Here is a 17,860-nt window from a genome sequence, read left to right as displayed (position 1 = left end):
GAACCGATTACAGCAAAATAGCGAACGTTACAGGAATCATCAGCGTAACTGCTTTAGCCACTGACCGCTACCATTAATGTTATGGAAGCTGCTGCTAGTTGTTGTGAGCCCATGAGCTAACTGGTTTTCCCGCTCTTATTGTGCTGGATTAGCATTGGAACTGATGTGTCCAGGCGACAAGACCTATCTAAATTTATCTGACATAATTTCATGTCATTTCAATTCACAGCTATTTCAGTGGCATGACTTGCTTCCATTCTACCAGTCCTGAACAGAAACAAGCCAGCCAGGTACATAAGCCAGACTGGACCTGGCCTGGTTTTCCTAAACCAGATAGACTGGCAAACGTGGCTGGAGGCTGTCTCTATGACAACGCACAGGCGGGGTTTGCCAGCTGGAGGCTCTGTCTTTTTAAACCATCGATCTCGGTTGGCATTAGGCTACTGTTGGAGAATTATCTCCTCACTTGTACGAAAGAGGAATGGCAGAAAAGGACATGAAGGCGAATGTAAGTTGCCCGTTTTGTCTGAATTGCATTTTTTATTTATTTAGCTGTGAACATTGTAAAGGCTACTGCCTTAATCTGAATATGCTTCTCTCTGCCATGCTCCTCTCAATGGAATGAGGCTATAGAATAAAGGCGGTCCATTCTATCCGAATAGGGCTATTGTTTTATCATCTATCGGTTTTCAGCCTTCTATTCATTCCTTCTATTCACGACTTACAATAAAACAAAGGCTAAGTCCTTATGAGTGATATTTAATATAGCCTAGGCTAGAGGACCTAATATATAGCCTAGTCCAAAATAATTCTGCCGGCAAATGTTTCTCAGGAGGAGTACGTCGGGGAAATAAAAGGCGGGCTGCGGCCCTCAATGAAGCTGGTTGTCATGGGCATTGTTAACAAAAAGCCCAAGAGGTTGGTAGACACACCTGTTTCATATTCAATCTACATGAGCTGAGCAAAATGTGTTGGGGGGGACGGACTGAAACCCCCAAGATAAGCCGTGTGAATGTCGGCATTCCGTAGTCTTGAGAATATTCTATTCAGTTATTTTGTGTGTGGGAAAATTGCAGTTCCCATGACTGTTTGGTCAGTTCCCACTGAAGATAACGTGCCTATGGCTGTTGTGCTCCTGGGTATTGGGAGAGTTAATAGAGTGTAGCATTTTAACAGCATAAATGCTGTAAAAATAATAATAATAATAATAATATAACAAAACTTCATCATATCCTAACAATAGTCCTTGCTTTGGAGTGGTTGACCAAGGAATGAACAACCCTAACCTTAACCCTAAATCAAGTGTTTTTCTGCCTTTGCTTCAATTGCTTTCTGGAAAGCATGGAGGTGTCCTTGGCCAGTGATCCACAGGAGGAGGATGCAGAAGGTGATGTAGGTCTGCAAGTTAAGGTCAGTTTCATGGATAAGGCCGTCATGCGCAACGCCCGTCTAGCTGGGAAATGGGGCCCATCTGAAAACACCCTTTCCTACTTCCCTTTTGCAGCCGGAGAGCCATTCAAGGTACACTTATAAAACTGTAGTAGGATCCTATGGCCGACATATTCTTTTAAAATGTGTCCTTATTGTTATGCCATATGATTTCTACCTCAACAACATTTCTTTAGCCTATCTCTCTTTCTCTCCTCTTCAGATGGAGATAGTTTGTGAGCACCAGCAGTTCCGTATCCTGGTGGATGGCCAGCCACTGTGTGGCTTCACTCACCGGCTATCACCGCTGGCTTCTGTCACTGCCCTGCGCGTCTTTGGAGATCTGCAGCTCACCAAGGTGGCCTGATACCAGGCCCTACACCCCAAACATGTGATGGCAACACAGGATTAGTGTAGAAGTGCTGTTGTGGCAATTAATTACCTAATGTGATTAAATTAACAGCTGTTTTTTTTGTCATTTGTTAAAACAAGTGCCTTCATTATTTGCAGTGCTTGAATTAAAATTGGTGCTGGTACTCACCGGTAGTTTTATATTTAGGTGCAGGGGCTCCACAATACTTTTGAGCTAATACTCTAGTACAGGAAGCAGTATATTTGAGGTACCAGTACTCAGCTTGGGTTAGCTCCTGCCAAAGTCAAGCACTGATCATTTGTTTACTTGGTGACCTAAAGAGTTAAACTGCAGCAAGTTACTGGTGGTAGTGGTCAGCTTGGTGTTCTGAGAGGAATACAATAGGTAAGCATTTTGATACAACAATGAATAATTCAATATGCTGCATTCAACAATGTACTGTAAAGTAACACAGGGTGTAAGCACACTGTTCCCTGATAAACTGTATCAAATTCAGCTGTTCTTTTAATTCTTAAAAAAAAGAATTGCTCATACTGCCAATAGGCAATTGAGTATTTCCTTAAACCGAATTACAAAAAGAAAAGAATGTCTCACATAGTGTGCCCAACTCAATAATGGTGTAATACATACAAATACATACAAATTAAAGTACATTGCATGTCAATATTTCTGTCTGTGTTAGGTAAAAATATTTTGTATCAATATATAACCTCAAAATGCTAGATGCATTGCAATCTTCTGTTTGCAATATTTTAAACTTTGAGTAACAAGTCAAACAGCGTTGTGTCTTTGCCCTGCCCTGATTTAGGCCTACTGTACATTTAAATGTTCCAAATGGATTGTAAAAATGACAGTGACTGACTGCAATAAATCTCTTTTTTACTCAACAAGCCTCAGATCTGGTTTACTTTAGATCACCGGTTCAAGTTCAAGTTCAACTTTATTGTCATGTGTATTAGACATACAGTACAGCGTCCATGAAATGCTTGTGCTCGGCTCTCTCTGCCTTAACATAGAATACACCCCCTCCCAACACCAACAACAATATTACATATGATATTTGCATATATGATATGTGCATTACAAACAAAAATGTGCATTAGATACAACAATGCACTACTGTATATGGGTGCATCAGCTGTTCATCAAAGTGACTGCCTGTGGGAAGAAACTGTTACTGAGACGGGTGGTGCGGTGCCTATAAAGTCTTTCCAAAGGAGCAGAAGCAGGCATCAGCTCGCTGAGAGGGTGTGCCATGTACATACCCTTCACCTGAGGCGCTGCCTGTCTGCACATGAACCATGGATGTAACATGTTACCTCAGGCACTACTACAGTAGTCATCTTTGTTTTGTGAAGCATAAATAAAACAGACTGACTCAATGTCATGGGGAATTGACTTAATTTCAACAAAACAAAAACACAAGAGATACAATATAGATATGAAGTTATTTCCACTTCTAAATTAACCTTATTCCAAACTGTCAATTAATATTTCATTTCGATTGTGTACAGCCTTTTGTGAGTACATTCACGGAATGTGTAATGAATTTCTTAAAATCATAGATGTTTAAAGATTGAGAACAGAGCTCCCAAATTACCAAACTACTTCTTGTGAGACTCCTTTGAAGGAGAGTGAGACCTGAAGGGGAGGTTCAGAATGTCGGACGTGATGTCTCATTTACGGCTTTCTTTTCTCAGTTACTTTATGTTCTCTGTGGAAGTATGGCGGACTTTACGTTACTTACAGATGTGGTGCCGGCACTGACTACTAGCAACAACAACAAATAGGCTATGTCAGTTTGATCTCCTGTGCGCTTCCTGAGGCTCAACTTTAAGTTGCTTCACTAAGTGTGCCCTCTGATGGCCTCGATCCAGTCCATCTTCTCTTGACGTGTTGGAGCCTGGATGAAGTAGTGTGTGTCCGACTGAGTGATGACTTTGAACAGGTTGCCCTGAACTTTGCCCTTCACACCTGTGAGAAGGTAAAGGGATCATACTAAATGTAAATGAACTATTAATGTCCATGAGCACGTCTCCTAGTCATGCCTGAGTCAGAGCTCAGTCTCAGTCTGTTATCAGCAGCCACACCTGTGGGTAACAAACCTGAGGGAACACCGTTGTCGTCCAGGGCTGAGACCAGGCAGCCTCTGAGACAGAAGCCGCCCACGGGGCTGATGTCATCCTAACAGGAGAGGTAACACAGGATGTGGATGAGACAGGACAAACAACAGGTTACACTCCACAGAACGAGTGAGAGAAACTTAGTAAGTCTGAGTGTTCATGTACACACCTTACTAGGGTCATAGTAGTGTAAGTTACACACCTTACTAGGGTCATAGTAGTGTAAGTAACCAGGCTCTGATCGCAGCACAAACAGTCGCACTTTCCAGTTCTTTCTTTTGTGACCCTGTGGTAGGTGAAGAGAGTTGCGTTAAAAAGGGGAAACTAAATACTCAAGAACCAACAAACCTTAATGATGAGCCTACTAAGAATACCTTACAGTATTTTTAGGTAGAGTTTGAGTTTACCTGTTTGAGTAAATAACCCCTCTTTATTACTGTCCCACTCCGCTCGACCGCTGAGAGTGATGTCTCTGCTTTCACACTTCCCCTCTTCTTAAAGCTCTCAGACTGTCAGAAAACAGAGCTCAGGGGGGTGAGATATAAGCCCAAGCTCCACGGTGCATCTTAATGATCACAGCAGAGGTCAAGGGTCGACGAGGGTCTCTACAAGGGTCTTTTAAGTACTCACAAAGCTGTAGAGAGCAGTGGAGTCATCCAGGAACTGTTCACTGAGTCCTGCGCTGCGGAGGGCCTCTATGCTCTTCAGGCCGACCGGGCGTACAAAGCCCTCCTCCAGCACGGCCGAGGCCAGGGTCACAGCCTCCACGCGGCTCAGAGCCAGCTGCATGCACACCAGCCAGTCCACCACCACTGAGCCTGCGCAGAACAGCATCGTGCAGGCATCAGCATCAACTAGTCACTCATCAGTGCCTTCAGCAGCTTTCTTTATCTACACCACAACTACGGCTGGAGGGTTAGGAGACACACTGGGACCATGGTCAGGTACGGATCGAGGCTCACCTGAGAAGCAGTTGCTGTAAGAGCTGCCCTGCTCCACGTGGTTGGTCAACTTAATGCCACTGTGAATGTCATACATGGAGTCCACCACCTGGCTGAGATCAAGAAAAAAAACGTCACAACCCTGTACTCCAAAATGGAGTGGGGGCTACAAATGTAGTTCTAACAATTTTTTTTTTTTTCTGTATAGAATTGATAGAGGCACATGGGCCTAAGAGGCAGTTAAAATAATCGTTAAGAGTTGTTTGTGTGTGTGTCTGCAGGTGCAAGCAGGGAAAGGTCGCACAAAATAATGAAATAGGACCTAGCAATAGAAAATGGTTAGGGAAGATACAGACAGGAAGCAACGTTTGAGGTGGATGCAGGCAAGTTTAATGAGCAAAAGGGCACAGTTGCTAGGACTCCCAGAATTATATGAAAGGGATGCTTATTCACCAAGAATACATGAGCCCCCACTTGTTTGTTCGCTACCATAAAGGAACTGTCTCTGAATGTATATTTGTATTCTGATCCTCAGCCCTCTGGGGGTTAGTCTACCTGCATGCTTGCAATAAATCTGATTAAAAAATGCGTTGGTCTCCTGGACGTTTTTGTCACAGACTAGACTCTCATCCATCAAATCTAGAGGGACATTTTGAGGTCCATTTATCTTCTTCAAAAACAAGCTGGTTTTACACAGTTCTCTGATAAAAGGCTTACCTCAGGTTGATGTTGTGTAGCTGCATTGACTGCGATCCAGTGGGTACCAACTGGCTGTCTGTCTGAGCATCACCTGGATGGAGCTTCTCTACGGCCCCTGTGATATCTGCAGCCCACTCATCTCGCTCCTCGCGTGAGCACGCCTCCAGGAAGTGCTCCACAGCACTCTTGGTCTGCAGCTTGAAGACCAGCTGAGATAAATCACAGAGAACAAACCTGTTATGATCAAAAGTATTTATACTAAATACTGATGAAAGTCATAATGCAAGAAGAGGACTGACTGACTGATGTTCTATGTTGTGATAATATTTATACTGAATTCGGCCAACAGATAAGATGTTCAACTGATTACCAATTAGGCGTTATGGTTTCATACTATAATACTGACACACCTATAACTCACACTTCCAAGATGTATTGGATAATCAGTTGATGCTGCCAAAAAACAACATCCCAGGCCTGTGCTGGTCTGAACAGATCAGTGGAATTCTCCAGTAAGCCTCAAGGTGCACAAAAAACCCCCACAGAAACAAGAGGAAAGCTACCCCATAGCCTAAACAAAGAATTACAGTCACTGAACATTTCAGACACACACTGGTTTTCAGCTCCCTCACTCATCTTTGTCAATACCTGTTCATAGACCAGTGTCCATAACCTTTACTAGCCTACAGCATATGTCAAATTCCCAAGTCAGGAGACGGGTCTAATCAACTCACCGGCCGATTGTCGTACTGCAGAAATGGATTGGTTATTACCAAGTCTTTCAGCATTATTCTCCCGCGTTGACATGAGTCCCTTTTGCCCCCATCATACTTGTAATAGAACAACTTGTCTGGCATCAGCACAAACCAGCGAGCCTTCCAATTGTGAACAAGATGTCCCTTGAGAACAAAGGAAAAAGCATTGATCACATAGCCTACATATGCCTACGATTAAATTTTGGGAAACATTTCACACGTCTATATTATTATTATTATTATTTTTCCCCTTTTTCTTTTTGTTGTTGTTACAATTAAATGATCTAAAATATTACCCGCTTCACCAAGAATCCCTCTCTGAGAATAGAGCTTTTCTGATCCCTATCCATAGCTGCGATAAACTGCCCTCACCTGCGCTCACTGTTCAGTAGCCTACATGTATTTCCCCACCGCTTGCGTAATTGAGTTCACACCCAGTGACTGTCACTGATTCATGCTCCGTCCAACTAAGCAACCAGGATAATAAACCCACACAAGGGGAAACAGATAAAGCAAATTGATCCAGGTTAGTCCCACTAAGATTAAAATCTATCTTTCTTTTTTTTTAATCAAAATCTATTTAGCAAGAGAGACCTGGCCAAGAAAACAGCACGACGTTACAGACACACAACATAGTACATTGCATTAGTAGGCTACAGATTAGGCATCTCATAAATAAATAAAAACACTAATTACAACATAATAGGCATTACATTAGTAGCCTACAGTTTAGGCATCAATTGAAGATTTAAAAAGCCAGCATAGTGCTGCCACTGGGGAGTGCATATAGAATATCGCCATAACCGGCAAGAAAGTAGCCATGTAGGTGAGAATAAGATTTAGCATGTAGGCATGCAGGTGTGGTACTCTAAACTTTCACACGGGGGCGCGCTCAACCCGTTAATGTATTAGAGACAGAATCGGCTATTCATTTGTGGTATGCGTATAGCTCGTTGTAGTTATGCAAATAATTCTCAGAACACATTTAATGAGATATGATTGGCCTTACTATGTATATCATCAGACAGGCTTAAGGAAATTGAAATTAGGCAAGGTAAGGCAAGGCAGCTTTATTTATATAAGACATTTCATACACGAGGGAAACTCAATGTGCTTCACATAAAACCATGTTTAAAGACATTTTCAGATACAATAAAAATGATTTAAATTAAAACCCATGAATTAAGCACAATAATGGGTCGTAGGGCATTCTGATAGACAATTCCTCTCTGGCAGGATGTGCTACCCATGGTTTAAGCACAATATAATGGGTAGCAGGGCATTCTGATAGACATTTCCTACTTGAATGTCTATCAGAATGCCCTATAGTGTGCTTATAGCGCATACTGTCAAAGTGGAAATGTCTATCACAATGCCCTACGACCCATTATTGTGCTTAATTCATGGGTAGCACATCCTGTCAGGTAGGAAATGTTGAAATGTCTATCAATATTTCCTACCTGGCAGGATGCACTACCCATGAATTAAGCACAATAAAATGGGTCGTTGGACATTCTGATAGACATTTCCTACCTGCGCCATCATGAATTAAACATAATGGGTGGTAGGTCATCCTGAGGAGGTAGGCCAACTTTTCAGAACACCGGATTAACCATAGGGTTTATGGGGTCTTCAGCCACAGGCCTACAGAGATCTAGGGGCCTATCTAGATCTCTGCCTATTTTAAAAACCTTCACCCTTTTTTGAAGCTAATTCATTGACAGGAAGAAACTGTATCGATAGCTGTCTGTGCATGAACAGGACAAATATTTATTGGTAAGGGACAGTGTCAGTAGTCTTTCAGGTAACTGTCTTACTCTCTTTCCAGTTACATCTGATATCTCTCCAGGCATGCCAAGGACGATAGTGGAGGTGGAAACTGACCCATGGCCCAGCAGAAAAGAACTGTCCATCTACAGCTCCCATGCCCGCCCCATTACTCTCACCAAGTCACACACACTGCCAAGTCACACTATTTTTCTCACTGCATCCATTCACTACACTACATCACTGATATTACCGATATTCACATCCCAAACCTCTTTGATTATTGTTACAGAGCTTTATGTAAATAAATTGTTAAACTTAAGTTTGATGTGTGACTCCTTCCTTGTTATGGCTCTTAAGAGCTGGGTCGTAACAATCATGTGGTCCAGATCTGTTACCTGTTTAAATCTCCATAAGTTCCTTATCAAAACAATAAGAAACACAAACAATCAAACCCAATTACTGATCAACCATCTATACAGAATAAACCATTACGAGGATATTGTAAAAGATAACAAAGTTGTTTTTATCTGGTAATAAGTGAAGGTAATTTGTACATCATGATCATGAGGGGTCAATTGCTTTACAATGATATACTGTAGCAGAGCATCACTGCACTCTGTAGATAAGACTGGTACAGAGGGTCTATGTGGGACGTATTTCCTTTAGAGTGAAGGCAAAATTATGTGTGAACACCCTGTGGAATGGGCAAAAGTATGCTGTGTGCCAGGTTGCTGTGCAGTCATGGGAAAGTGACATGTCAGGTGACAGGTGGACCACCACTGATGTCATGTCAGACCCCTTATGGCTCATCCTCAGAGCTGAATGTGTCCTCCTGGTCCTCACCAAGGACTGAATAAGTGAGAGTGATTCTCTTCATCTTTCCACTTTGTTGGGTCGGCAGCTTGCTACAGGGACAAGTAATTTTAACTCCAGCCCATTGTTAACAAGCTTTAGTTGTCATGACATGAAGATACCAGACATCCACAAATCTGCTTATACTAGGATAATGTCTAGCTCAGGAAAAGCTAAAATAATTTTGTGTGCATTTAACGTCCTGCTATCCTCAAATGTATTATTATTTGGTTTCTTTGGGGTCAATTTCACCCTAGCAATTTAAATCTCCAGAAAATGATTAAAATGACAATTGTAACCTAGGTGTGTGTGTCAGGTAGGCCTACTTTACAAAACAAAAAATATATACCCATGGAGTGCATGAGGATTCTTTCTACTACATCACACTACCAGTATACCCAAGCTGGTCTTCTAGCAAGACCATCACATTACCAGCTTAGTGAACATCACTTCCCAGCACCAGGTTTTCTGATGCTGGCCTTCTCTGTATACTACACATTCACAAGAAAAGATTTGGGAAGGCTGCATTCTCATTTTGTGCATCGAAATTGTGGAATGCACTGCCAGTTTTCATCAGGGATGCAACCTTACCCCCGCTCCTCACCAAAATTGGACTAACTAGCACCTTATTTTTATGATTGATGTTAAATAATTCACTATGATTATTTATAGTTTGGACATAACCCTATGCTTATACCCTGGAAATCACCTGGAAATCACTGCTATTTAAAAACCTGCTGTAAATGGTAATCTGTACATACCCTTGCATTTCTATATAGTATAACCCAATAGCAATAGTTTTAACTCTACCACAAATCTCATTTGTGTACATACCACCCCATATAGACCATATAGAAAAGTAATACAGTTATATAATAGGTATTATTATTATTATTATTATTATTATTATTATTATTGTCTACACCATTTCATGGAATATTTAATAATCAAAACAATAACACCATATATGTGGTTCTTCTTTAAAATAATCTGGCAACCCTATTATTATTATTATTATTATTATTATTGTCTACACTATTAGACCATCTCAAGGAATGTTCAGAATCAAAACTTCTTTAACAGAACCTGGGGCCTCATTTATCATTGAGGTACGCCATATTTTACACGGTCTTTTTCGCGATTTCAGGCGTACGCCATTCCCCCCCCCCCCCCCCCCCCCCCCACATTGCGATCTATCAAGCCGAAAGGGCGAAAATTTAGTCGCCTTTCTACCATGGATGTATTATAAGAACTGGATACAGCCACTCCATTCACTGGCCGCTATCAACAATGAAGCCCTATTGAACCGCGCCATCTTGGCAAATTTGTAGTCATTTGACTATTTCCGGTGACTTTTGACTTGCGCAGTTGTGCTTTTCTGGCCTTCCGGTGACTTTTGACTTGCGCAGTTGAGCTTCTCTGGCCGACGCGCGTCCACGAAAAAGTTCACATTTATCTGAAATGTAGACGCACGTTCCCGGCTCTCTCGGCTCTCCCCGCTTTGATTTAGCAATGAAAACCGGCTTGCATATTAACCTGTTTTTGTCAAATATATCAATTGGAGAAATTATTTTTTCATCCAGGCATCTTAGTTTTAACAGGTTAAATATAACTGAACATGTTTCGTTTGCTAGTAGATGGTATTCATTCCGTTCGCGATAACGTTATTGCAGCCAGGCTAAATTCCTCCAGGGAGCCAGTGACAGGCGAGTTGAAGAGCTTCACTCCCCGCCAGCAGGAGCATTGGCCGCGGCTACCGCATCTCGGATAACCCGCTGAGTTCCTGGCTGCTATTTCACACTCGCCCTTGATCAATCCCAATACCGATCCATGGTAATAATGAATCAATCGTTCAGATCAGATCGGCAGTGCTGCATGCATGTTACAACATCATTGTTAGCTTTATTAACATAACCATAGCCTACATTTATCTCTCTAACGTTAGGCTATCCATCTTACACCAGTCGGCCATTCGATAGCTGGAAGCGGTCAACGCCAACGTTGACTGAAAACACCCAAACTCAGTGTATCGTTTCATCTTCATGCTACACATCAACTCCTTTACATTGTATGTGAATAAATTCCTGTTATTCTAAAAATATCCCATTTCTGTCCATTCCTGGAAAAGGCTAATAATTGCTGTCAAATGATCACTCCAGTTTATCAACGTATCCCACTACCATTTCAACTATGCACAGGAGATTGTCTTATATATATATGTGTGTGTATGGAGCAATTGTTTTTAATGTCCGACTTTTGTCTGTGCTGTTCAGTAAATGTGCATCTGTCCTAATTTATTGTAGCCTATCTACTACACAACCTAGTTCAAATTTATGAATCTCCCGCGGCGTGATCATTTCCAAACCAAATTGCGGGGGGGGGGGGGGGGGGGGCATTAAAAGCATTACAAATTAGACATTAAAAGCATTAAAACGAAATGTGAAACAGCATGACAACATACATATTCCTTGATTATTTGTATGCTGTGTTGTCCCGTCTGAGTTTGTCCTGTTCGTGATTGGTCTCGTGTTCCCACTCGATAGGCTTGCACCTTGACGTTGGTGAGTGGGCTTTAAACCAAGACGGGCTGTATGTGTATGTGTGTATGTATGTGGTTTGTGTGTCATATTCTATTATTGAAATGTAATAACAGAAACAGTGTGCCTCCTCTTATCCTCACAGCTCAAGCCATTTTTAGGAGACCAGTTCACACCTCAACCAGACCTGCTGCTGTTTAGGACCTGCTTTAAGCCCTTTTTTGTGGTGTCCGTTTTCTGTGTTCTGTGTCAAGTAAGCCAACCCACCTTCAATGCAGTGTAGCCTCCACATTTGAATGGTTACAGCAGTCTTGTCGTCTACAAGCAACAGTCTCTGGCTTTGCATGGCAATTTATGTAGTATCATCCGAGTTCTACAAATGCTGTACTTTTTTGTACTGTAAGTAACCCCTCAATTATTCAATTTTACTGGGGAGCAGTGACCATAGCCTACTTGCCAACCCTCCTGACTTCCGCGGGAGATTCATAAATTTGAACTAGGTTGTGTAGTAGATAGATAGGCTACAATAAATTAGGACAGATGCACATTTACTGAACAGCACAGACAAAAGTCGGACATTAAAAACAATTGCTCCATACACACATATATATATATATATATATATATAATGTTTCACATTTCGTTTTAATGCTTTTAATGTCTAATTTGTAATGCTTTTAATGCCCCCCCCCGCAATTTGGTTTGGAAATGCTCCCTATTTCTGAGGTCCCAAGGTTGGTGAGTATGGCAAGCTATAAGCTATTAATACAAGCATACCGCTCAAAAAGGGCTTAATACATACAACAAACTGATCAGGCTAATCATTTTTTAATGAAAATGGCCACAAGACAACCTCCTGTGCATAGTTGAAATGGTAGTGGGATACGGTGATAAACTGGAGTGATCATTTGACAGCAATTATTAGCCTTTTCCAGGAATGGACAGAAATGGGATATTTTTAGAATAACAGGAATTTATTCACATACAATGTAAAGGAGTTGATGTGTAGCATGAAGATGAAACGATACACTGAGTTTGGGTGTTTTCAGTCAACGTTGGCGTTCACCGCTTCCATTTATCGAATGGCTGACTGGTGTAAGATGGATAGCCTAACGTTAGAGAGATAAATGTAGGCTATGGTTATGTTAATAAAGGTAACAATGATGTTGTAACATGCATGCAGCACTGCCGATCTGATCTGAACGATTGATTCATTGTTACCATGGATCGGTATTGGGATTGATCAAGGGCGAGTGTGAAATAGCAGCCAGGAACTCAGCGGGTTATCCGAGATGCGGTAGCCGCGGCCAAAGCTCCTGCTGGCGGGGAGTGAAGCTCTTCAACTCGCCTGTCACTGGCTCCCTGGAGGAATTTAGCCTGGCTGCAATAACGTTATCGCGAACGGAATGAATACCATCCACTAGCAAACAAAACATGTTCAATTATATTTAACCTGTTAAAACTAAGATGCCAGGATCAAAAAATAATTTCTCCAATTTATATATTTGACAAAAACAGGTTAATATGCAAGCCGGTTTTCATTGCTAAATCAAAGCGGGGAGAGCCGAGAGAGCCGGGAACGCGCGTCTACATTTCAGATAAATGTGAACTTTTTCGTGGACGCGCGTCGGCCAGAGAAACTCAACTGCGCAAGTCAAAAGTCACCGGAAATAGCCAAGTGACTACAAATCTAGCCAAGATGGCGCGGTTCAATAGGCCTTCACTTTAGATTTCGAATCCTGGGGGCTTGCTTTCTACACGCTTTTGTAGGACACCTCTCAGGTTGCCGTACCGATTTACACGGTTTCCTACACCCTTTTTGAACACAGGGGGAACTGGCGACGCAGGTGGTGCGTCGGTGAATTACAATGTTTGATGGAGAGAATAAGAGCGACAGTTTCTGAACGCACAATCATGTAGGCTAATAGCCCAATTAGCACAAACATATATCGCAATGCAAGATTAGACGTGTCCTCTAACCGGCTCATTCATGGTCCGATATGGATTTGTTCCCCAAACTTAACCTTTGCGCTGTCCCAAACCTTTCCGCGCTATATGTCACACACCTAATGCAGGCACTCCATCAAACGGCAATAATTGACCAATTAGATTGTCATTAATATGTGATCATGTGAACCTGTTTGCTGTTTGGTAAGCATATAAATGACAGTCCTCCTGTGCGTAATGCGAGCCTAAATGAATCCGGCGCTACTCGGCCTACTGGCCGAGATAGAACTCCAAAGAGGTGACGGCGATGGCGACTGCACCCACATAAGGGCACCATCAGTGAATGAATACGTCTATGTGAATCGCAAAAATGTGCACACTATAAATACCCAAATCATATGTGACGCCGACATGCTCATCACAAGTGTAGTGGCACGGTGGCCTGGCTCCACGCATGACTCATTCATCCTGGCGCACAGCAGGGTAGGGGCTAGACTGGAGGCAGGCGCTGCGCGTGACGGCTGGCTTGTTGGTGTGTGCATAGCCAAGATAAATATTCTTTGTCTTATTTACTTTAATCTTTATTAGCATTTTCCATCCATACAACGACAATACAATAAAACATAAAAACTTACAATAACAGCTTATGGGTACTTCCATCCATGCAGCTTTTTTTTCTTACTCAAATATGACAATTTTAATATTAGTGGTATCATCACACTTCCTTCTATAATCCATCCATTTTTCCCATCTCCCTTCAAACTTTCCTTCCTGCATCCTCAATGCATAAATAAATCTCATAAATCTTCTCCACAACACCCACCACTGCTCCTTGGTTGGGGGTTCCACCTTATACCAAGCCCTCATTATTGTCTTTTTACTAGCAACCAATAGTACTTTCACTAGTCTACTAGTTTACTCTCATAAGAATGAGAACCAGTCAAGACCCCACCACAAAATGAGGACCCAAGCCCTCAGCCCCCTCCCCGTCATGAGGTTTACCAGCGGGGCCAAAGGGCCCACACTGAGGTCATGCGCCAGCTATGAAGACACAAACAAGTAAGGTTCACATTTCTACCATTTTATTGTCTGTTGGTGGGTGACTGTGTGAGGTATGTGAGTGCGTTTGTGAGTGAATGTGTGAGGTCCGTGAGTGTGGTAGTGAGTGACTGTGTGAGGTCCTTGAGTGTGGTAGTGAGTGACTGTGTGAGGTCCGTGAGTGTGGTAGTGAGTGACAGTGTGAGGTCCGTGACAGCATGTGTGAGGGAATGAAGTGCAGTGAGGATGTCCTGTTGGCTCTGGTGGTGTAGTGTGGTGACCTCCACCAACTGCTGCACAACTGCCCCACAACTGCCCCAATCCCTTCTGCCATTTCCCTCTGGGCCTCTAGGGTCATGAGCCTCCAGCACAGCGTCTGAGAGGAAGCCCAGCCCTCAGGGACCCTTGAGGCAGGGACGCTGGCAGCCGGAGGTGGAGGCGTGGGCGGTGGAGACGGAGACGGAGGCGCTGGAGATGGCACTGGAGGTGGAGGCCGGTGCGCTGGAGGTGGAGGCCGGTGCGCTGGAGGTGGAGGCACTGGAGGTCGTGGCGCTGGATGTAGAGGCTGCAACCAGCGGGGGCACGACCGTCAGGTCAAGGACCACTGCAGACTCCCCCTCCTCTGAGTCCCACCCCACGTCAGAGTCTGGAGAAACAATTTCAGTCATTTTCTTTGAGTTTGTCTGTTAACTTGATTATGCATTAAACATTTCATTGTGTAGCCATATTCAATTTATATGTTTTTCTGTTGGCAGCCAAATAAATGCTTAAGTGTGATTTACCGGGTGATTTAGATGAGAGTCTTAATTTCCCAGAGGGGAAAATGTTTAATGTGGTCTAACATTATGAAGTGGTCATCTGTGTTATCGTTCCCTGTTTTTGGTCCTAAATCAATCATAGCCTACCACAGAATGTGTGGAATGTTTGCTTTCCTCACAGCCACATAATACAGCATGTCCGTGTAGCCTACGCCAAATACAGGATGCACGAAACATACAGTAGGCTACCTAAACTGTAGGAGCAATCAGACAAATGTAGGCTCGTACAAATAGCTTACCTTCCGAAGATGATTTTCTTTCCTCGCGTGGACCTCACCAACAAGCACATGCACCTCCGTCTCCGAAAAGTTTCTCTTCTTTCCGCGTTTTTCCATAAACGTATTTGTCTTTCCTATGCTCCACGCTATATTATGTCGGTTCCTTCCGGGGTATCCACGTTGTGCGCTGTCATAGTTTTGACCATATATGGTTGAATTTGGGCGTGGAGAGGGCGGAACACGGGGCGCGTGCACGTCCGCTCTCTTCTCCGACACCGTCGGATTTTCTGTGGTGAATTTGGCGCAGCAGCGTGTACGCCATTTTTGATAGATCCGAAAAGCGTGTAAATATTCTCGTCGTACGCTACTTTTCGCATTTTCCTCGTTTTCGTCGTACGCCCTCTTTTACACCTGAATTTACACGCTCTTTAGCTGAATCCCAATCTGAGTGCGCAAACCGCACTTGCGGCCCCTCGCACTTGTGGCCTGAGGCCTGAGCACTTAATTGACTTCAGCTGGAAGGGCCAGAGGGTGCAGGGCCGTGAATTAAATGGGACAGCACTCCCAGTTTCGCTCAATGCCCCTCCCACTTCGTTTTCATTGTCTGCCGCGTTCCTCCGACGCAGAGGCTGCTCTGACGCTCCCTTCAGCTCTGCAAATTGACCGATTGACGTCTGTTTTAATTTAATAATAATTAAAAAATTAGGTTGGGTGGGATATGTTTGCAGCATGTGGATTTCAAGATAAATGTTGTGTTATCTGCAAATGTCATCATTTATGTGTGATGCACTCGGATCATGACTCGGATGCACTCAAGCACTGTGTCACATGAGACGCGGTGGGCTGTGGGTATTTTCTGCTCCTAAGTCCGTGAAATTGCGGACTTTCGGTAAGTGCGGTTACAGTGCGCAAAATGGCGGCGTGGCGCACTTGTGGACCTAGCAATTCCGTTTTGGAACTACCCTGAGCCCTTGTGGACTTAGCGGGAACGCGCATGTAAGGCCACAAGGCCGCGAGTGCTCTGCACTTTCGCCTAAGTGCGCGATTTGGGATTCAGCTTTTGATAAATGAGGCCCCAGGCAACTCAAATTCAGTCCTGCGCACTAGTCACATGGAGCTGTAGACCCCACATCGAGCTATAGACCCTGCTCTGCGGCTCTGCAGATACACCCTACTCGAATTTGGGGCAAAATACAAATGAGCCCACCGTCATGTGATGTCTTGTTCAATATGAGTTGGGTGCTTACGTGACTGTTACGGGAAAGGATGTGTGGTGTTTTTGTGTTTGTTTTTCCTTCCTGTCTCCCCCAGGTGGTGGCCAGCGGTGGTGCATGTGGTTCCTGGTCCCGCCTTGTCCTGTCCTGTCAATCATCGTTGCCCTCAGTGTGTGCAGTCCTTGTGTCCCTCATTGATTTCCCACCTGTGTTCAATTATCTACCTTCCTTGTTGTCCAATCATGTGTCTCCCTGTCTCATATAAGAGTGTCCTGTGTAGGAGTGGGAGGAGAGGGGTTGTTATGTTTGTTTTGTGCCTGTTACTTTTGGTTTGTTTTACCTAGTTTGATTGTTGGTTCGTTCCCCCCTAGTCCTTTGTCGTCTTGGTCAAGGGAGAAGGGCTAGGTAAGACACCCTGGGGTCTACATTTTGCACCATGTAGGTAACCCTTGTCTATACACATTAGGTAAGACGCGTGCGGTGCACTTGTTGTAGCAGGTAGGTTAGGTTCTGGGCAGGTCTAATTAGTTAGTGTGTGTGTAGCAGGTAGGTTAGAAGGGTAGGGAAGTTTAGGGCTGTGTTTGTGGGGTGGCATCGCCGCATGGTCTTTCTCCCTGCCCCCCTCTCCTACCCTTTGTTAGTGTCCCGAGGAGTGTTATGTTGTTTATTTTCTTCCCCCTTGTCTTGTCCATTTCTTGTAGTATACTCATGAGTTTTGTGTGGAAATAAATCATTTTTTATGACAAAAGGTACATTAGATTTGGACATTGTATTGTGTTTTGAATGCCCCACACCCAGAGTATTGTGTTGGCGTTCTATCTACCAGCTGTGTGTTATACACAGACTGTTGTATGTTCTTATTCGCCATACCCCTTTGGTAATAACATCGTAATAAGAATGTAACAAGTGGGGGCTTGTCCGGGATGGAGGAGAAAATGGCTCTCCTAAAGGCCAGCCAGTACGCTGCCTCAGTCTCTTGGCGCCCCCCAGACTTCAACTCCGATTTCTGCCAAGGGGAGGGATCGCCCTGATAGATTTGATGTTCGTAAGAATATTGTATTAGTGCCCCCTTTCAGAGAATCTGAGGTTGACTCCTACTTTAGTGTTTTTGAGCGTATAGCTGGCTCTTTGCACTGGCCCAAGGACA

The 17,860-nt window shown here is 43.5% G+C and overlaps 2 protein-coding genes across 2 annotated transcripts; one reads left to right on the top strand and one right to left on the bottom strand.

Moving 5' to 3' along the window:
- Positions 1 to 481: 481 nt before the first annotated feature.
- LOC311309625 (galectin-related protein B) lies at positions 482 to 1,795 on the top strand (the record flags this gene model as incomplete). Its single annotated transcript, XM_084438956.1, has 4 exons — positions 482 to 508; positions 833 to 918; positions 1,341 to 1,521; positions 1,652 to 1,795. The coding sequence occupies 4 exons, from the start codon at positions 482 to 484 to the stop codon at positions 1,793 to 1,795; spliced, it is 438 nt and encodes a 145-aa protein (XP_084295082.1).
- A 1,852-nt stretch (positions 1,796 to 3,647) lies between these two features.
- On the bottom strand, positions 3,648 to 6,669 carry plek2 (pleckstrin 2; the record flags this gene model as incomplete). The annotated part of the gene is made up of 9 exons (XM_084437629.1): positions 3,648 to 3,775; positions 3,907 to 3,985; positions 4,127 to 4,210; positions 4,332 to 4,433; positions 4,555 to 4,742; positions 4,887 to 4,978; positions 5,583 to 5,773; positions 6,299 to 6,463; positions 6,616 to 6,669. The coding sequence occupies 9 exons, from the start codon at positions 6,667 to 6,669 to the stop codon at positions 3,648 to 3,650; spliced, it is 1,083 nt and encodes a 360-aa protein (XP_084293755.1).
- Between the last annotated feature and the right edge of the window lie 11,191 nt (positions 6,670 to 17,860).

Source organism: Borostomias antarcticus (genome assembly GCF_949987555.1).
Source record: "Borostomias antarcticus genome assembly, chromosome: 5".
NCBI lineage: Eukaryota > Metazoa > Chordata > Actinopteri > Stomiiformes > Stomiidae > Borostomias > Borostomias antarcticus.
This window is presented reverse-complemented; position numbering and strand designations above follow the sequence as displayed.